This window comes from Myotis davidii, unplaced genomic scaffold (assembly GCF_000327345.1).
Source record: "Myotis davidii unplaced genomic scaffold, ASM32734v1 scaffold217, whole genome shotgun sequence".
In the NCBI taxonomy this organism is placed as follows: domain Eukaryota; kingdom Metazoa; phylum Chordata; class Mammalia; order Chiroptera; family Vespertilionidae; genus Myotis; species Myotis davidii.
In genome coordinates this window covers 2109600-2131444 of record NW_006290034.1, presented here as the reverse complement: position 1 = coordinate 2131444, position 21845 = coordinate 2109600, and the positions used below count along the sequence as shown (strand labels likewise).

Sequence of the window (21845 nt, the reverse complement as noted above, 5' to 3'; positions counted from 1 at the left end):
TCTTTCTGGGGAGTTTGGTAAAGTAGGACTCTAGTTATTTGGGCAAATCCTGCAAAGTCCATGTTCCCTTTGCGTGGCGGAAACAAGGGCCGGACTGGGATGGGTTAGCAAGGGTGAGCCTGGAAGAGGCCTATCATAGAATCATTTTATTATGTCAGAGACATAAACTCCCAGAGCCACTCGGCTGAAATGTCTGAGGCAAATGAACTAATGAACCCAGTTGCTCAGATTCAATAATTTACAAAGAGCCATATGGCAGTTTGTCTCCTTCCCGGGATTTCTTTAAATCCTTCCCAATCTGCTTAAGTATTATCAGATCCCCACAGAAGGAAACCAGGCAAGATTGGAAGGGAGTGACCAAACGATTCTTGATGCATAAAGTCGACATTTGCCTGAGACATGGGGATGAGGCCAGGTAGCTGGTGACATTGTGACCGCACCTGGAGATTGAACTCCCCTTTCACTTTGGTGAGGCATTTTCAGCCACAGTTACGGCCAGGTCCTCCCTGACGCCCAGCCTCCAAGAGTGTGGAGTGATGGGGTGCAGGCTCCCCGTTTCACCTTCCCTCCACCAAAGCCTTATTTGGAAATCCCAGAGGTGGCTTAGTGGTGAAAGGTGATTCAAATACTTTCCTCTCCTTTTTATTATCTGAGCCAACATTCAAATGCTCAGCAAGCCAGAGCTGCCGCCGCCCCCCGGGGGCTGGGCCATGGAGCCCTGAATATTTATAGGCCTTTGAGAATTCCAAGTGTCAAGCTCAGGTAGGGTGCTATTTTTACCTGGCTGCGGTTGGAAGACATCCTTGCCATGGTTCACACACTAGAAAAGAAGTCTTCTGACTGTAACTGCATTGCATTCAAATTGGAAAAAGGAAAATGGTACACCTTTTTCACCCAGCCTCTCAAACCCTCCCCCCACCTCCAGTGTGCTCCTTTCCGGTCACTGTCACTCAGGAAGTACCTAGTATCCTGACTTTATCACCATGCATTATTGTTGCATGCTTTGAACTATGTGTAAATGAGATCATGTAGTATGTAGTCTTTTGTACATGGTTGGTTTTTCCTGTCACTGTTAGCCAGGACCGTGTAAAATAATGTTTATAGAAGCTTTGCTCATAACAGAAAATAACTGGAAACAGCACAAACATCCATCAACAGTAAAATGGATGAATAAATTGTGGCAAAATCGTATAATATTGTGGTATAATATAGAGTCATCAATACTAACAACTAGCAAAAGGTGAATGACCTGTAGCTATACTGGTATAGAGCAACATGGATAAATTATGCAAATGCATAATTTTGAGTGAAAGAATAAAGTCATGGGCAAATTTACCGTTTGATTATATCTATATAAAATTCAAATTCTGGCAAAATTATATAATGTTTTACTTAGGGCTAGCTCTTCAGGTATAAAATCTCCAAAGAACGCCAGGGAATGGCTAATATAGAATTCAAGGTATTGATCACTGCTCAGTGAGAGAGTCGCAGGGAGGAGTGCATCTATGAGGCTCTGAAGGACACTCATGTTCTACCTGTAGGTCTGAGGGTATGTGCATGGTGTGCACTCATTGTTGCCCTTCAGTATATGCATGTTTCGGGATTCATGCCTTCATGTATGCTGTATTTTAAATTTTTTAAATCGCAGATTCCAAGGACACAAAACCAGATGTTCCAATTTAGTGGGTTAAGATGGCACCAAGAAATCTGAATTTTTTTCGGGTTCCCCTGGTGCTGCTGATAAAAGCAGTGTGAGGCCCATATGTTGAGTGTTACTTATTTTTCCCGTGGGTTTGAATTCCTCATCCTTGGAACTTGGGATTTCAAGAAGAGCTACCATGTGACTTAAGGAGGCAGTTGGTAATAAACACACAACTCTTACAAGTCCAGAAATGATCACTTTACTATACAAAAAGACTAAACATTTACAAAAGAAGATCAAAAGAAGTTGCATTGTTAGGTCACCTTGGGAACGTTGCACAAGAGGAGGACAAACAAACAACATCAAACATCACCGTACCATGTCAGTACCGTCCAGAGAAACCCAGTCAACCATTACACCAGAGGTCGAAGTTTTAGTACCTGAAAGTCAACCCTGCGCCCTCTTGGTTCACCATTTGCCTGTAAAACATAAAACCCTGGTGTTTTTACAAACATGACGTTGTTGTCCGTGAACTTGATAGGAATCCAACTTTGTTATAGGGAGGGGGGAAAAGTATAAAAAGATGACATAGGACAGCTGCCAGTCCATGTTAATGTTAAATTTTCCTAAGATGCATTAAGTTAGACCAACCAGTCCAGGCAACACTGTTGAATTATTTTAGAGCTCTCCCTTGCAGGTGCTGCTATTCCAAGCAGTCTTGCTAGGTCATAATTTTATGTGACATATGTACAGGTCCTGGCACTGTATATACACATCAAGGGACTGTTCCAGGCCGCACACCTCCGTGCCTCTGCCTGTGTTTCAGGCAGGAAGTTTGCCCTGGGCTTCAGGTCACAGCCAGAAGCTTGGGCAGCCATCACCCTCTGAGAGTCCACCGTGTCCGGAAGTCAGGACTCAGCCTGTTGCTTTCCCCGTGGAATGGAATGAAGGCTCCAGGCTGATAAATAGTCTCTGTGGCCGAGCATTTCCAAGGCCGGCTACACTTTCGATTTCTGTGCTTCTACGAGACTGTAGGACCCCTTCATGTTGGCCTTTCGCGCAAAGTAAACGATCATCCCGATGGCGGGGATGATTAAGGAGGACGCACAGTACAGCACGAGGAGCCCGGGAGAGAAGTAGTCCTTGTTACCTTCTCTTCCTGGAAAATAACGAAATGGGAGCGGTTAATGTCCAGTGCACAAAGAGATTGTTTAACTCACATTTCCATATGTTCACAGCACGTACAACACGTTCTCTAAAGAGAAGAGAAGCAAAGCAGGGAGAAGGGCCCTTAGGGACCCACATGCATATTCCCCTGAGTCACACGAACAGTGGCCATGGCCATGGCGGGTCAGTGATAGCTGTCGGCTCCCACAAACGTGGAGGCAAACAGGGGCAGGCTCACTTGTAGAAGGGAAGGCGGGGCACCACTTCTTAGGGCTCACATGCGAGAGCAAGCCTTGGAGAGGCGTGTTTGCTTTGGGAAATGTAAATATGTACCAAAGAATTAGGACTCTGGTCACCACGAACTGACGTGACTAACGACTTAGTTGTGCAAGGAAATCCGTGTAACATCTGGAGTGTGATCATAGTCACACACCATATGTAAGACAGGAATCTACAGAGTCCTTGCCAATGGCCTGTACAGAGATATATGGAAAACTATGTCTCAAGTAGGGCATCTTAATATACATGGTCTTCCTCTTCACCATTTATATCATCTCTTGATAAACTGAAGTTTGGGGATAGTATTATATTTGAGCATAAATGTCACTTCCTCAAAGAGTCAATTTCTGACCTACAGCTCCCCCAACCTAAATCAGGAGCCCTAATATGCTTTCATAACCCATTATACTTCCCCTTTCTGGCTCTTATCACACCTTGTAATTAAACATTTTTTTGTATGACTATCTATTAAATTTGGTCTCCTCCTGCAGATTGTAAGTTACTTATTTTGTTTTTTTGGTCCATCACTGCTTGGAGTACCAGGCTCACTGCTTGGAGTAGTTGGCAGCCAATATATATTGATCTTAGAGAGAGGAAGGAAGGGAGAGACAGACAGAAAGAAAGGGAGATGAAGAGAGAAACATCAATTGGTTGTCTCCCATATGCACCCCAATCGAATCTGCAACCCTTTTTGGTGTACGGAATGACACTCCAACCAACTGAGCCACCTGGCCAGGGCTACATATTTTTTAGTAGTAATACATTTTCCTCTCTGTATCCTGTCATTTTGTCATGGAGTTGCAAGTTGGGTACAGAAGGTAATAGCATACAAAAACTAAAATTAGTCCTCTCTCTAATCTACTAAAATGATCTGACAGCCGCAAGCCTATTTAGTATCTTAGCCTTACAAGAGCCTCTGCAGCAGACAGCAGGCCCTGGCTGGAGACACCGCCACCTGGACCCCCATTTGCACTGCTCCATGTGACCGCACAGGGGTTCTGTGTCTTCAGGTGGCATGTGTATGTCTAGTCCCAGAAGAATGAGTGATCTGACTAGAGCAGTGATGGCGAACCTATAACACGCGTGTCAGAGGAGACACGCGAACTCATTTTTTTGGTTGATTTTTCTTTGTTAAATGGCATTTGAATATATAAAATAAATATCAAAAATATGTCTTTGTTTTACTATGGTTGCAAATATCAAAAAATTTCTATATGTGACACGGCACCAGAGTTAAGTTAGGATTTTTCAAAATGCTGACACGCCGAGCTCAAAAGGTTTGCCATCACTGCACTAGAGGATTCTGATCACTGGAGGCCACCCAAGTAGAAAAGAATTGAGAGAGTCAGGCTGAGAAGTCAGTTTTTCAAATTGTTAAGGTTTTTACCCTTCACCCTAAGCATAATAATAATCGCCTCTTTCCTCCTTCCCCTTGCTAGAGCAGATCTAACTAGTCTAAGTGGAAGGGTCAGGTTTTAATGGGAAGTCATTATCATCATCGTGGTTAGGCATCAATGCCAATGGCATGGTGGGCAGTGGTATTTCTGCTCCTATTGTTTCCTCTTAAATTTAATAAACATTAGCTTTTGCCTTCAGTTTTCCCCCTCAGGCATCTGCAGTAAAACACAGATTTGCTGCTGAGTTGCTTCCCAGAGCAACGCTCCAACACAGTTTCCTTTTAGCTGTATAAACACTGGAAGTCCTAAGGGCTCCCAACTATTCTATCACTGGAATACATTCAAGCCAAAACAAAACAAAGTTCATTTTAAACCTCGGATAAATACAGGGGAAAGTAGTTCAAAATACCCAGGAAAAATATCAGATTCTGTCTCCATTGATGTGTCACTATTTTAAACCATATTTAGCCTGGGGCCTGAATTCCTGAGTGCCCAACATGCTGTCATCATTAAGTGAACATGACGAATACCTAAATTACTAATTTTGTAGAACAATTAGATAAGACAGAAATAGTTTTAGAAAGTAGAGAAGCTGTGATTTGTCTTTAAAGAGTATTGTTAACCAAATTACAAAAGTGTTAGGAGTTGATGATTCCCTGGGGCTAGGCTTAATTGAAGGTGGCCTCAGGCATGGAGGGTTGAAGGAAAGAGGAATGCATGCATGTCAACCTACTCATAACTGAGATCTCAGTCCGTTCAGACTCATCCCCAACCTCATTGGAAGCTCTGATCACATACACCCCCGTGTCATCCTCAGTGACCCGGTACAGGGTAAATGTTCCATTCTTTGAACACATGGTCACTTCATTGACCAGACCAACTCTTTCAGGGCAATCACTGCAGACGGATGACTAAAGGTTTTACATGTAATTGGGACATTTTCCCCTTCTTTAACATTTCTAGATGGGTGTATTGATATTGTCGTGTTTCGAGGAGGTACTGTGGAGACAGAAAACAGAACGTAAGGCCTGAAATCTTGAGAGTTTGGGCCAGATGAGTAAAAGTTTACCTGTTATCTGACCTAGTTTCACATTCCCTTTCCATTGACAAGTAGTTGCTAACTCTGATGGCCAAGTGCCCCGGCTCTTAGGAGAGTTGCCTTTGTTTGCAATCCCATTCACTCCAAGTAGGGCTACCAGTCCACAGCTGGGAGCTCAGTGGCACACAAAGGAGAGGGAGATGGATGAGCAAAGGCTGGCCTATTCTGCTCCCACCAGTGAGACCAACAAGTCTTCCTGTTGAGTGGTCATTGAGGGTTTAAAAGATTAAATAGCCCCTGAAGCTTCTCTGCTGACACCATTGCCCGCTCCTCACCCCCCTCCATCAGAATAAAATAGAATGGACAAGGGGCTGGGATGTTTAAGGAGGTAATTCTATAGATATTCATAAAAGTGGTTCTGCATCAAGATGGCCACTCCTGATTATTATGATTATTATCCTGAGAAGGACTGATCCAGAAAATGGGCAGTTTTCAGAGAATCAAGTTCTCTTCTGTTAGGAAGGAATCAGATCTGGCTGGAACCCTCCTCTTCCTGCCATGTCAGTTCCAATTTTCTTGGAACCCCCAGGGTTTAGAAAATACGTTGAAACACTTAGGAGACACAAGACCTCAGAGAGCAGTGCCAAGTTGTGAACCTTGAGAAAAGCAGATGGGAACTCTGCACTCACCAAGGATTCATGTCAACTTCCTGGCCTGACTCCATAGGTGGAGCAGCTGTGCATTATTATCTTCGGAAGCATTAAGAAATGCACACTGTCAACATGGAGCTCCATTTGAGCCAACTCATTCATCTCATCCTAGAAAGTCTGTACCATCCACCGAAATTCAGACCTATCATTAACATTTCTGAAAAATAAGACCCAAACTCTAACCTTTCACATCAAGGGTGATACTTCTGGACTGCAAGCCACGATCATTTTTAGATTCACATTCGTACACTCCCGCATCCTCTAACTGGGCCTTGTGGATGGTATATGCGCCTTCTATGGACTTGAGCACGGTGTCCCCTGACTCAGCTTTCTTCTTCAGGATTATCCAGGTTTTGGGAACATTTCCGCATGTACAGGAGATAATGACAGTGTCTCCTTCCTTGACGCTCTCAGAAGGAGAAGCTGTAAGTTGCATGTCTTTTGGAGCGACTGTAAAGAGAATTTGAGAGGCAACTCTGACTGGGTGAAATATAAACCACTTCTGCACTAAGTTCATAATAGCATCAATACCTGTCAAGGAGCTATATGTGCATGTTTAGAGGGGTGAGTAAAGATGTAAAGCATTGACTGGTTGGTTGTAAAAGGTCATGTTTTTAACAAGAGAAGACATTTCTTATGCTTCTCGCCTGTCCCTTAATCCTTTACCCAGCCTAGCCAAAAGATAGGTGTTGTATAAATAGCTATAGAATTCCAATGTGAAAAGAGCCCTTTTTTGGTTGCATTGCCGTGTAACCAAAAAGGCTTGTCCTTCCTTGAAAGACAAAGGCTTTTATGGGCTGGATCCTCTCAGATCAAGAAATTCAGCTGTGCAGAGATGGCTTTCTTCCCATCCTTAACAATCACAACTACCATTTTCTAAGTGCCAGGCACTGGGCTAGGTACCTGACATCCCACATCTCTATGATGACATAACTCATGGGAGGAGGTCCTCTAGTACCATTTCATAAGTTTATCTGTTTTTCTGACTCGATTTGAGATTCTGTCCTCAACCCAAGTGATAGTACCATGACATCCATCCTAAGGGCTTTCTTTAAGGTTGTGCATTGCCCTTCCAAAGTTCTTCTCTAAAAATGCAAATTACTATTGAGATGAGGTAACAAGAAAGTCACTAATACCTTAGTGGAAATAATACCAAGGAGTCTGAGAGCCCCAGTGAAGAAAAGGGCCTTGAACCCCAAAAGGGAAAGTATGGAGAAAAACTCCAAATTGATCACTTTATGGTTTTGCCTAAAATTACCTATAGCTTAAACTTGTCAACTAGGAACTGTTTTGTTCTCAGTCTTGGATCTCCATCCTGGAGAGAGGCTCTGGATCTGATAGGTTAATCCATTCTGGCGTTTCCATGCCATCAAACTGAACGAAAGGATGTGGTCACTGCTATTCTTAATCTCAGCGTTTACCAAAGATTTACGTGCCCTTTAGGCTTCTAAGCAAATACTAGCAGGCACCTTGTGAGATTACCACTGAGAGTCCAATTCAGCCAGTTATGGTGGCTTTAATCATAAGTAATTTTCAAATACCTACATATGTCTTCTTATTCTTATTTCTACACCATAATCATTGCCTCATAAGTGTAACTGGGATTCCTGGCATGGTTCCTGGACCTGGCAGTCCACTTGAGGTTTAAAAGAGTTTTAGGATAGCAGACTTGGCATGGTTCATGAGAAAGTACTATTCCAGGCATTTTCCTTGCATAGGAAACATCGTGAGCTCTTCAAAACCCTCAATACATTTGTTTAGTAGAAATTTTGTTTTCAAAGAGGACTTTGGGTTCATCTTGTTTGGGAGTCTCTGTGCTTCTTAGACTTTCATGTCTATTTTCTTAACTGGGTTAGGGAAGCTTCCAGCATTTCTTTTTTTTCAAATAAATTTTCTATTTCTTGCTCTCTTCTTTTTCTGGCACCCCTCTAATGTAAACATTCATATGCTTGAAGTTGTCCCAGAAGCCCCATATACTCTTTTTTTTTTCTTAGCAGTTAGTTACCTACAAGGGAGGTCCCATAAGGTTGTAAGTTGATTTCTCAATAGAAACTTTGCAGGCCAGAAGGGATTAGCATAAAATATTCAGAGTGATGAAAAAGCAAGGCCCTACAATCAAGTTTACTCTACCAAGCAAAACTATCCTTTAGAATTAAAAGACAGATAAAGAACTTTCCAAACAAACAAAAAAAGCTAAAGGAGTTCATATCTACCAAACCAGTATTAAAAGAAATGTTAAAGGGTCTTCTTTAAGAAGAAGAAGAATATATAAGATAAAAAATATGAATAATAAATGCCTATCAATAATTACTTGAAATGCAATGGGTTCAATGCTCTAATCAAAAGACATATGGTAGCTGAATGGATAACAGCAATACACTTACATATGCTGCTACAAGAGACTCCCCTCAAATCAAAAGACACATACATACTGAAAATAAAGGCATGGAAAAAGATATTTAATGAAAATGAAAACAAACAAATAAAAAAACCCAAAAAGCTGGAGTAGCAACATTTATACCAGACAAAATAGAGTTTAAGATAAAGGCTATAACAAGAGACAAAGAAGGGCCCAGAATTTCACTTCTGGGTTTTTATCCGAAGAAACCCCAAACACTACATGAAAAAAACATATACATCCATGTTTATTGCAGCATTATTTGCAACAGCCAAGATATGGAAGCAACCTAAGTGTCTACCAACAGACGAATGGATAAAGAAGTGGTGGGTATATACAATGGACTATGACTGAGCCATAAAAAAGATTGAAATCTTATCATCTTCAACAACATGGATGGACATACAGGGAATTGTGCTGAGCGAAAGAAATCAGACAGAGAAAGACAAATGCCAGATGATTTCACTTATATGTGGAATCTAAATAATAATAATAATAATAAACTAACACAGAACAGAAACAGGCTCATAGATCAGAGAATATTTTGGCAGTTGCTAGATGGGAGGGTGTTTGGGGACTGGTTGAAAATGGTGAAGGGATTTAGATGTACAAATTGGTAGTTACAGAATAGTCATGGGATGTAAAGTACAGCACAGGGAATATCGTCAATAATATTATAATAACTACATACGGTGTCAGATGGATACTAGATTTATTGGTGTGATCACTTTGTAAGTTACATAAATATCTAATCACGGGGTTATACACTTGAAACTAATATAATATTGTGCATCAAGTGTAATTTAAAAATAAAAATTTTAAAGAGGACTTTGTTCAAAACCACTAACACAACCAAAATAATACTAGCAATAACTCATTAATCACACTCTGCTCACCTTGGATAATTAATTCAACTTCATCTTTGCTTATCCCAGCCAGATTTCTCCCTTCACATACATAAATACCAGCATCTTCCCTTCTTGTAGAAGTTAAGGTGAGCGTTGTATTCTCAGAAAGAAACTGCAGCTGCCCATTCTTAAGCTGCCTGCTCCACCGGAACCTGGGCGCTGGGAGGCCATCGCTGGAGCAGGTCATCGTCACAGAACTGCCTTCCTCCAGGATGGAGGAGGGGCTGACCTGGATGCTTGTGTTCCTGGGGGCAACTGAAAAGGGCGGGACACTTGTTAGCTTGATCCCTTAGGCCCTGAGTTCCAAAGAGCTTTAATAATGTTGCAAAACCTATGCAAGCAGTGGCTTAGAGCAGTTCATAAACCTTGAAGACTTCACCAAAGGGGGTTTCCGTCCCTTTATCCTAGCAGATGCAGAAGCATAGACAGAAGAAAATGGACACATCCTAGGTGTTTCCTAATGGAAACAGATTCTGTAGGAACTCTTGCTACCCCAGAGGGGATGACCCATGACAGTGTATGTCGACATTTATGGAATGTTAAACATGACTACAAATTATTGGACTCTCCCGTGAAAAGGTAGAGCCTGTTTCTACCCGTTGAACTCATGCTGCCCTGTGGCTCCCTGTGACCCATATAACACGGAGGAAGTCACATGTAGGACCCCAGCCCAGGCCTCATCTCCCTCTCACAACACCTCGCTCTGGTGGCTAAACCTAGGCTGTCTTCCTTGCGGGTGAGGGCGCACATGGAGAAAGGGAGGCCCAGGCATCCCAGGAAGGCCCCACTGACCTGCCAACTGACCTGCCAACGGACCGCGTGAGCGAGTTCATCTCAGGCCACACTGAGCAGACGACACACCCTGACTGCCCTTCCAAAGCTGCCGTCTCATTGAGTCACAGGCCAATAGGCAGTTACTGTCTTCTGTGTTGGTTTTGTTTTTTTTAAAATAATCATTATTTGGACATTTCTTTACAGTCTTTGTCTTTTTCACGGAGGTTTTAACTCTTAACCTCGTGTCCACTGACTATTGCCTGGCAAAAGAGACGAAGAAACCCCTGTGGAATCGTGGGTGCGCCACACTTACTGTTAACGTGGAGCGTGTGTGAGCTCTGCCGCTGTGTGGGCTCCACGTCCAGCTCGTCCATGTGTAACTGAGCCAGACAGACAAGCGCTTCGCCAGTGTCTTCGGTGGTGGGGACGAAGGTCACGTCCAGACTCCCGGTCTCTAGGGATTTCTTGTCCGCACCCATCAGAAAGTTTTTATTCTTCACCACACGGCCCCCCTTCAGGAGCTGGATCTCCAGCCGCTCCAGTGGGTACACCTCCGGCACCTTGCAGCTCACGGTGACCCGGCTGCCGCTCACCAACACGCCGCTCATCTCAATCTCGGGGTCTCTGGGGAACGCTGTAAACACCAAGCAAAGATGATGCTCGTGTGTGGCTTTGAACGGAAAGCCAGAACTAAACGCTATTAAATCCAAAGGTCTCCAATGACAGCTTTAAAGCCCTTGGGAGAGAATGACCACCACTGTGCAATAATGACATTAAGTAGAAATGTTTGTGATACTAAATATATATGACGCTGGGAACAAAAAGTAGTAAAAGAAGCAATCCCGTAATAAATGTACTTATTTTCCTCTTCTGCATGCAGCGCTGCTGAGAGCCATGGATGGACTCTCCCAAAGACCTGAGTTTCCCCATCTTATTTAGTAACTAACTACATGTTGTACGTGTTTGCCAAGATGTATTGAATATTGACTATGTGCTAGTCCCTTACCAAATCTCCATCTTCAAAACTGCCTGATAAAGTGGGTGTTATTTAACTTACTTACAGCTAGGAAAAGCTACAGAGCACTTATTTTAAAGCTAGGAAAATGGACAAGTCTGATAGTGGCTAAGAGGTAGTCACTGGCAGCGTATCTGGGAAGTTCTGAGCTGAGACCAGACTCACATTTCCCGGAGCTCAGAGTTCAAACCGGGTGGCAGGAGCCGCATGGGCTCTAGGCATCAACAAAGCCCTGCTCCCGTGGTCCCCCCAGCCCCCCGCCCCGCACAGATCTCAGTTTAGACATCTGAATTTCCAATGGCCACGTGTAGGCAGCAAGTTGTACATCTTTCTCAGACAATACTTGTAGTTAAGAAAAAAACAACTGTAAGAGATTCCGGTTCTACATAATATTTATATGAAATCTTATGCAAATCAATGAACACAAGAGTAAAATAGTTGCCAAGAGCTAGAGCAATGCTAACATTTTTCTCTCCCTTAAGTAAAATGCTGTTAAAGTGATACATCCTCAACTGCTTCCATTTGCAGGGAGGCTCCGCCGTGGTTCTCATATCTGCTGGAAACGAGCCTACGTCAGCGGATCCTGGGCGCTGGGTAATATAACACAATCAAATTCACCCTCCTTTTGAGAGACTCCAATCCCTTTACAAATAGACTCTAACTCCTTTCGAATCCTGAGGGGGACACAGTCTGGGCAGGTTTTCTGGTGGAAATCTCTACAATACGGCCCCTTGAATTCTGCTGAATTAGACAAGGCAGAGTAACCCACCCAAAGCAATCACAAAGGTTGGTCACTTTGCATATGTTGTCCCTCATTGGTTAAAAACGGAGGAGCTCCAGCAATGTTGAATCCGTGGACATCTGGGGTTGTAAGGGCTCTTATACAGGTGACAAGCACAGTAAGAAAAAGAATAGGGTGTGTATGTAGTTGGGTCACTGGCCCCTGACCTACTGCCCCTGGCCGTCCCTCTGCCCACCCACACTCCCTGCCTGCGTTCCTGGCTTCCCCCTGCTCCCCGCTGCCTCATTTCCCCATCCTGCCCCATCAGCTTTCCAAATGCGTCTTCAAAACAGTAGGCTTGGCTTACCTGCTCTAATGCTGAGTGGCCGTCATGCCTCCGCAGTTATTCCAACGGGCACTGAGCCCACGGCCTGCTCACTCTCACCTCCAACACCCCCCACGCTCACACAGAGGGGACAGGAAGCAGTGAGCACGTGGTGTGTGCCCGTGCCCGACTCCGACAAGGCACAGGACTGCGGATGCTGTGCCTGTATGTAATGTGTGCTTAAGATTTAGGCCAACTAAGTTGCATCGGAAATTCTGGTCCTGAGAGTCAGGAACCATTCGCAATGCTAACTTCCCTTCCTAAACACACGGATCTCGTTGCACATCACGGACTCATATTACGTTTCTACCGAAAGAACTGAGAACAAAACAGGAAAGCGCTGTAACGAGTACTCACAGTAGAGGTCCACCTTGATTCCCTTCTCCAGTTTCTTGCGCCCGCAGGTCACGGTGCACAGGTACAAATGTTCGTTCTCAAAACCCACAGGGCTCAGCGTCAGCGTGGACCTGGGCCCGTCGCTCCGCACCTGCCCGCTCAGAGGGCTGTCTGTCTGGGTTCTCCAGGAGAAGGACGGGGCCTCGCAGTCCGTGGCACCGCATGTCAGCACGACTGTGCCGCCCAGCTGAGCAGCAACCTGGGGCCCAGGGCCGATCTCAACTGTGAACGGTTTTTCTGGTGGAAAAGGACAAGACACAAGGAAGGTGAGCGGATTTCCTTCTTTCACCACATTCCATATGTGGTCTTTGTCGTGTGTTTTCTGTTTTGTTTGTTTTTGTTTCCTGAATTCCTTTAAGCTAACATCTGCGCCAAGAAATGGTTACTTCTTTCCAACTGGGGACCATCGGGATGAGACCACACCTAGTAAGATGAACCCACAGCAGTCCACCGACTCAGTCATTGAACAGAATGAACATGGATAAAAATTTCTCAGTAGAGAGGGGGGCATATGTCATAGCAATAATTCAGTGTCTGCTCAAATGCAGGGCATCAAATCCCTGTGATAGCAGACAGCACTCAAGTCATTTAAGAGATTCCAACGCATTCAGCATTGTGTAAACCACTTTATGTATATGGTCTCACTTAATCCTACGACCTCATAAACTGTTGCGTTAATCCTCCTCCTCCTCCTTTTCCTCCTCCTGTTTCTCCTCCTCCTCTACCTTTTCTTCCTTGAGGAAACTTAGGCTCAGAACTGCTAAATAACTTTATACAACTTGCAACAGACAAAAATTAAGACTTGAAGCCAGGTGGGTCTTTTCAGCTGCTTGAACAACTCAATCCAGTCACCCTCGTGTGGAGATAAAACAAGACCTAAGAAAAGCACGAAGAAAGCCACAAAGCCACAAAAACACGTCTTCCTGCGAGATAGGGCCCACAGTGGACCAGTGCCCGGAGCGTCTGTCCCAATGGTGTGAAGTTACGCATTGAAAGTCACACTGAAAGCAAAGTCACGGGCCAAGCATTAAAGTGGCACAGGAGCCACCTCTAAACTTTGATGCAAAATAAAAACACGGGGACTGGAAACTAGGATGGGAGGGCAAACTCTGCCAAGTCTCCAGCATCCAGGAAAGCCCTTGGGCTGCCAATGTCATCCCCACTGGGCACACACCCTGCTGTCTGGGGAGGAAAGGAATTCAAAATCTCAACTTCGTTCCCCTGAAGGAGCAGGAAGTGCGGGTCCACTCTGAGAGTGACAGGTGAGCCTCCACGGGAAACCACTCACGTGGTCCTTGTGACTCGCGGGCTGGGCATGGAAGAAAGAGACCTCAACACAGAACACCCCAAGTCCACCACCCTGCGCCGGTTCTCTTCTGTGCCAGGGGAAGCGGATTCTTTCAGTGTGGCTGGTCTGGTTGTGACATTGTAGTAGCTTCCCAGGAAGGTTTCCTCACATTACCTGAGTAGACGGATGGGCTCTGAGGTCCTGAAAGCGACAGCTCGTTCAGAGCAAGGCCCAGGATTTCCAGGTTCCTGACCCTCTGGTGTGGGAAAGGGGAACTTGACAACAGAGCCACTTCCTGCCTGTGGACACGTCTCAGATCACTTCTTTTTTTTTTTTTTACAGTGGCCACTCTGTTCCCACGTGAGTCTGTGGCTCCTGTGGGAGTACCTGTGAAGTCACTGAGAGGTCCTTTGAAAGTTCAGTTCCTTCTTTACCACTTAGGCTGTCTATATCCTGTGATGCAGAACAACCCTTCCTCACCCAGCTGTGTCTCCCTCTCACTGAAGTGGGATGCAGCTTACGATGGGGTAGAGTCTTCCAGGACAGAGGACCAGCCGTCCATGCTTTTGTCAGGGATGCCTTTCCTGTTCTCCTGAGAATGCCAGGCGAACACCCACCTGAGTGCATCTACTGACAGCGAAGTTGAATTCTACTTTTTTAACCAAGTTTAGCCTCATGTTTTCACATAAAAAATGTGAGCTGCCCACCTTTACTAAGTATTCATCCTGGCACTGTGGAGCACCTCCATGTGGCAGGCACTGCACTCTTGCAGGTGTGAGGAAGATGAATATATACCTGAGCTGGAGCATGCGACAACGAGATGGGGCATCGGTAAGATCTGAGGGAGCAATCGGCCATCGAAACTGCCTCGCCGTGGCTCAGCCCAGTGGCAGCCTCTTCCTCTTCCTTTTGCACATTCTCACTTACCTTGAACAAGTAATTCCACCTCTTTTCTATCTTCTCCAGCCAGGTTCACTCCGGTGCACACGTAAATTCCAGAATCCTCCATCCTCATGGCAATTAAAGTGAGAGTTGCATTTCCAGAAAGGGGCTGTAGGTTCCCGTTATCTAACTTCCTGCTCCAGAGAATCTGCGGAGCTGGCAGGCCTTTGCTGGCACAGGTCATTGTCACGGAGCCGCCCTCCTGCAGCCTGGTAGAGGGGCTCACAGAGACAGTGGTGTCCTTGGGGGAGACTGAAAAGACAGGGCACGATGTTAGCAACTGCTGAGCCCTGCCTCGACCAATAGGAATGATGTATTTTTTCAACAGGTCGTATATCTGTGCGCCCACAACTTTGACAAACTTACTGTGTCAGACTAGTATCAAAAAATTCGTCCATCCAGTTTCTGACTAGTTTGATTGGGCTAATTTTTTTTATGGTTGGTGTTTTCAATTGGCTATAGATACTCAGAAATTAAGAAATATCCTTAATGTGGTTCAAATACTTAATTGTAGCTCTCTTTTCCAAGTCCTGCATTGTCTAGCAAAAATATCCCCTATCTTGACTATTCAGAATTTTGATAGAAGTCTTCCCCTCTCGTTCTCTTTCAAGTATGCTCTGGTGGGCAATAGTCCTTTTCAGGGTGGTATCCAGAGCAGAACACAGTGTTTAAGTCTAGAATGGAGTGCAGCAGAGCCACTCCTACAAAACCCTGGGACCTTGAGGCAGCCTCAGAACCCCTCAGCCTCTGGGAGTGTGGGGGCAACGAGAGTTCCTCTCCATGCCCCCACCCAACACACATGTACCCACAGAATCAGTGCTCACCTTGTAAGATCTCTGTATCTTGGTATTTCAGGGCACAGTGTAAGAATTTACAAACAGGATAAAAAATTATACCATTTGAGCCCATTTCCTACTGCCCAGTGTATGGTATTATTACTTCCCTTCAATAGGCTGGAAATAGAAAAATTAAGTGACTCAAGTTCATAAGTCTTATTAACCCACATCCAGCACTCTTTTCATTGAAACGCACTGTTGACAAATATTATGTTCTCCCCCAACTGAAAAGGGTACAAACCAATTGTGTCAGGACCAGCCACAGTAGGAGGCATGCAGGGAAATAGAAAAATTAAGTGACTCAAGTTCATAAGTCTTATTAACCCACATCCAGCACTCTTTTCATTGAAACGCACTGTTGACAAATATTATGTTCTCCGTGAATGAAAATGGACTAAAACAAGTTTCTGCCTGACTTCAGCCACTAAGCAGACTGCCGTATCCAGCCAAGACCAAACTCCCACCAGGGCTGACCAGTACCACAGCCCTTACCATAGACCTGCATCTCTTTCGTGGTCTCTCTTTCCCGGAGCTTTGCATCAACTCCAGTGATGTGCAACGTGGCTCGGCACACGAGAGCCTTTCCCATATCCTCTCTGGTCGGAGTGAAGGTCACCTCCAAGCTCATGTTTTTAAGGGACTTGCCCTCCATCGGCTCCAGAAATTCTTGGTTTTTTAGGAGACGGTTGTCCTTCAGCAAATCAATCTCCAGCCTGTCGAACGGGTAAACGTCAGGGGCCAGGCACGTGACTGTGACCGGCTGTCCCACCTGCAGGAGACCAGGTAGGTGAATCTCCGGATCCTTGGGGAAAGCTGCAAAGATCAAATGAACACTCGTGAGTGGGCTCCGCGCTCGTGTGTGGCAGGTCCCATAGGGGCTTAATGCACTGCAAACCGAATCTAAAGTTTCCGTTAGGACAGTCTTGATTCTCTGTTTAAGTCGCCTTTCACAATTCGGATGAGCTCACGAATCAGAGTCAATCACCTTTTAGCCAATTCTTCAGCTCTGATCCTGTATGTCTGAGGTGTGCATGTTATTGAGTAAAAAGAAGGGAGAAGAAATGAATGTTTATTAAGGACTTACATGTGCCTATCGCAGCGCCATTCATTTAACGTAAGTGATTTTATTCTGTCCTCACAATAACCCTAAGAGATGGAGACCACACTTCACAGATGTGAAAACACAGACTGGTGCATTTGCATAATTGGCCCCAAGTCACCCGCTAGTCAATGCGAAGTCTGGGATTTAAGCACAGGATTTCTATTATTCTGCATTGTCTCCGCAGGTTTATATTTCGTTATATCACATTCTCTTATTTTAGCTGGGGCAGATATATTCCCCTTTTACAGGTAAGGAACCAGAGGCTCAACATGCCATTGCAGAGAATATCGGTTGGGCGAGATGTGCTAAGAAGGGGAGAGAGTCACGTTAAATGATTGGCTTCTGAGAAGGGCACCTCTGGCAGGAACTGATCCGCCAGGAAGGGACGCCTGTGCAATGGGTAAAGTCTGGAAGGCAGGGCTGCCTCCCGCAGTGCCTAACTCGGTGCCCACCCAGTCCTGTAGGGTGCCTCTCCCGGCCCGGGGCACGCACTGCTGGACTCAGCCTCGGCCTTGGCTTCCTTTTCAGACCTTCAGGATGCTGACAAGGGCTTGGCTGGATGCGAGGCTCTGTGATAGTAACCCAAAGGTCTCAGCCCTAAGACTCTCACAACCGAGTGTGTGCGACATAATGCGAGACAGACACACAGAAGAAAAACTCCAGGCAAGATAACGGGGGCCAGAAGGTCTTCCCTTCTCTTCTTTAAATCGTCGGCGATTTAGGACGATGAACAAAGGCAAAGGGGCTGGAAGTCTCGGATGTGAAAGAAACGGAGTCCTTTTCATTTTCCCACCCACAATCCCTGTCCCTCCGATTCTGGAAGGACTGTGCCTGTCGCCCACACAGTTCGCTGCTGGTAATCCAAGCCTTTGCTACTTTCCCTCTATTTACAGAAGGGGCCCTTCTGGGGCTCAGGAAGCTGCACACACAGCGAGGATGCCTGCACGGCCCGCACAATGGCAAGCAGCCCGCCAGGCAGTGTCCTGGGAAGAATTAGCAGCACATGGGCCGGGAGGAATCGGCTCGGGTTTCTGGGCAGAGCTGAGCTCCGCGACACCAGAAGGGAAGCACTATAATCATAAAGCAGGCAAAGGAGGTGGGCCTCCGTGAAGCGCTGGAAAGCTCTGCCGGTTGGTGGTTTTTGTTTGTGAAAGAGGGGCCCTCAGTCACCGAGGCCAGTGATTGATTTCAGCCTAGTTGTGCACTCCCCCTGCTGACTGTACTTGCCCAACTGAGAGCAGCCGGGGATGGATTCCAGTGGAATGCTAAGCGAGGGGCATCCATTCACATTCACCAGGCAAATCTAATTCATTATGCAAATGCCCTTGGGCTTGAGCAGTTGAGCATCCAGGATTCATGGCACCAAAAGCAGCAAGGACGAACTCAAACTGACCCACACCAAGATCCAGTGAGCAACCTGGATGCAGATATTCTTCTTATGTCCCGGCGGGAGCTTTTGTACAGTGGCCTGTGACTAAATCACATCTCCCCCTCACACCCACGCTGAGCACCCCATTGCATAAGACTAAAGAAATGGGCAAACCCCGAAGGATGCAATTCATGAATCATGTAGACGCATGGCCAAGTAAACATGGAAGGATCTAATCCAAGAGGAAGTTTTGTGAAATAAGAACGTTAGAGAGCTTCACTCCATGGCTCAGAGCAGCAAAGCCCAGAGCAGTGAAGTCTTCCCGGCTACCAGGTCTGTGCAGAGGGGGAAGTGGAAGCCAAGGATTGGGTGCCCAGGCTCCTGCTAAACTTAGCCATCTCTCACTCCCTGGGTGCAAGAATCTAGTCCTCTGGCCAAGAATCTAGACATGGACAATGTTTTTCTTTTCAAACTACCCCCCTTAGAAACTTCATTTAACACAAACTTGAGAGACAATAGGACACTCAGGTACTCACAGTAGACTTGCACATCGATGCTCCTCTCGGCCTTCCTGACCCCGCACGTGGCGGTGCACAGGTAAGAGTGCTCGTTCTCGAAGCTCACGGGGTCCATGGTGAGCGTGGACGTGGAGCTGGCGCTCCGCACCTTCCCGTTCAGCGGGCTGTCGATCTGGGTTCTCCAGGAGAAAGCCGGGGCCTCGCAGCCCATGGCCCTGCACGTCAGCGAAACCGAGGCACCGATCTGAGCCATGACGGGGGAGCCAGGCGAGATCTCGATCTTAAAGGCTTGAGCTGGGAAGGCGAAAGGAAGGCAAACTCACCCGGGGTTCGTCTAGCGTCCCCCTCGCCTCTGTCCCAGCACGATGCCCAGTGTGCTCTGGCTGCGCTGCCACTCTGCTCCCCCCGCCCCCCTGCACGGCCCCCCAAAGGCATGGGAGTCGCTGCCAAGGAAGGTGTCGGAATGATCTCCATTCAGGGACTCTGACCCTGACGCCCATCTGTCAGCCTTGAGTTGTTGTTTGCTAAGCTTGATCTCATTATCAAGCTCAGGAAACCAAAGAGATAGCCCTTGCCAGGGGCAGATCCACAGACTCGCTTGACACTGGGGGAAAAGCATCCAAAGCAACATCCATCCGCAGCTCCGACTTGGCACATAAGGCTCCATAGCAGTGCTCACAGCACGTCGGAAGCCAGGTTCCGTCTGTTCCCGCCCCGTTAAGAGTCCCAGTGCCTTGCCCCACTCCCCCAGCAAAACTGGCCGAAGCCACAGTCAGAGCTAAATCGGAACCCGAGCATTCCCAACGGGTCGGGAGCAGAACTTACACACAGCAAACACCATCCAAAATAGAGCCAAGGCCCCAGAGATCCCCTCCATCTTCCAGGCGTGTTACGCTGCTGCTGCTGCTGCCTGAGGGGAAAGCGGTGGCTCCCAGACCTGCCTCTGCCCAGTGAACGTGCCTGGGAAGCACGGTCAGCTCCCGCAGCAGTGGGCGCAGTGGGAGTGAAATAGAAAGGCTGCTCTTTATAAAGGGTCTTGTCGCAGAGGCGGAGGGAAATCCCTTCAAGGGGAAACCCGGAGCAGAGCCAGAAAAAAAAGTTTCCCTGACAGCCGGCCAAGGCCAGGTTAACCCCTTCAGCGGCCGTTGCTGAAACCGCTCCCTCTGCCCCAGAGAGGACCCTGCCCGCTGCACAGTCAGGCTTCTCCCGAGGCTCCCGCCAAAGGCCACCTGGAGCGGGTTGGGGGACGGACTAGGAAAAGGCACTCGGGTTTTGGGAGCAGCTAAAGCGCCACCCGTCCTGTGAACTGATTTTTCTCCATGAAGAAGAGATATTTGTGATTCTAAAGTTCCTCTTACAAGAAAAAGTTCTGTCTTTTTGATGAGTGCATTTTTTTAAAAGGAGACAGCACAACTTCTTGGTGTTTTTTTTTTAATTTATAGAAATAGGGGGGTTGTTTTTTGGTTTGGGGTGGTTGTTTTTTTACCACAGACATCAGCTTTCTGAAATGGTGTTCTTGAATGAAAATAAAGGAATGCTACCAAAACAAGATAAATATTTTTTTCTCTCTTATTTCAGAAAAGTGACGGGCCCTTTGGTCCCGTTGTTGGGTAACTGGGAATCTTTTGCAGACTCAAGTGCGAATGTGTGGCATTCACCTGAAGTGGCGGGTCTCGGGGACTGTGAAGTTTTAGCACAAACGCAGCTAAAACATGACAAATAATTGGTTTTTGTCATATGGGAGGCAGTGATAACCATTTTTATGCTCTTCCTCCTCCCTCTCCACCCCCACCAATGCAGTGACGTGTTGAAAGCTGTGTGAAATGCCTGTTCCAGCCTTACGTTCACATAGCTCATCTTTGCAAAATGCTTGTCCATCAGAAAGAAACCGGAACAGCCACTTCCTCGTGCTATACACATGCAGATCTGTCTTCCCCATTGGACCATCAGTTCCTTTTAAGGCTGGGGCCAGTTCTTGTTCATCGTCATCTCTACCTCTGCGTTCCCCATAGCTAATGCATGGTTTTGCAGTTAGCAGATACACACACACACACACACACACACACACAGTGCAATAATAAATTAAAATTTGGAAAAGAAACTTACAAAGCTGGCAATACCATGTACATATTGCACGAGGAACATGTTGGATTCTATGAGAAAATCCCGAAGCTCACGGACTCACAGGGATGCGTACAATAAGCAGCACTGTGTTGTGTGACAAAGGCCGCCACTGGGGTGTGGACGCTGCATCTGTCTCTCTCCCCGTAGCTGCAGAGGCTTCCAGACCTCCTTTGGCTTCTGAGGAGGCACCTCGGAAGGACAGGGAGAGAAAAAGGAGAGAAGCTGCTGTGGGGCTGGGGTGACCTGTAAGTATGACTCCACCTTCCATGAATCTCGGGGTCAGAAAAGTGGCCTCAGGCAGAGTTGGCTGGTAACCAGGAAACCAGAGGTCCTTCATGATGTGGGGAGATGATCAGAACCATCTGTGCTGATTGTTCAACTTCAGGAGAGACCTAAAGGGGACTTTGAATGCATTTCTCAGAGATGCAAAGACAGGTGGCCCGTAGGAACCCAGTGGGATCACAAGGACCAAGTCCTGGTAAATAACTTCACTTCTAAATTTGGATGTGATTCCAGGTTTGGAACATTGGAGAAATGTCTAATCTATTGAATTAGTTCATAGCAGCTTCAGCAAAATCCTTGATAAAGTTCCTCATTAGAGCTTTGTGTTGGATGCCCCTTGAAGTTCTACCTGCTTCTCCCAGGTTGCATGGCTTGCACTCCCTCCTGTGGCCTCTCTACACTCATGCATGTCAACACATCTGTCTTTCCGAACTCAGGTGGTTTCATTTCTTCATCTCAGCATCCAGCCTGGAAGAAGGCACTCCCTAAAGTTTGTGGAATGAATGAGTGTACAGAGTTGCAAGTGGAAGCTTGACAGACTGTGACTAATCTT

At 46.3% G+C, this 21845-nt stretch overlaps 1 protein-coding gene across 2 annotated transcripts; it reads right to left on the bottom strand.

The window, feature by feature from the left end:
* Positions 1 to 1878: 1878 nt before the first annotated feature.
* On the bottom strand, positions 1879 to 20111 carry VCAM1 (vascular cell adhesion molecule 1). 2 transcript variants are annotated; one of them, XR_001513713.1, is made up of 10 exons: positions 19712 to 20111; positions 18905 to 19180; positions 16390 to 16710; positions 15047 to 15313; positions 12793 to 13068; positions 10628 to 10948; positions 9529 to 9795; positions 6418 to 6684; positions 5219 to 5484; positions 2720 to 2801 (listed from the first exon to the last, which is right to left on the bottom strand). XR_001513713.1 is itself a non-coding variant. In XM_006762931.2 (9 exons), the coding sequence occupies exons 1-9, from the start codon at positions 19761 to 19763 to the stop codon at positions 2641 to 2643; spliced, it is 2208 nt and encodes a 735-aa protein (XP_006762994.1). In that variant the 5' UTR covers positions 19764 to 20111; the 3' UTR covers positions 1879 to 2640. The 2 variants fall into 2 exon arrangements, 1 of the variants encoding a protein (XP_006762994.1); XM_006762931.2 differs by lacking the exon at positions 5219 to 5484 and having other exon boundaries at positions 1879 to 2801.
* Positions 20112 to 21845: the final 1734 nt, after the last annotated feature.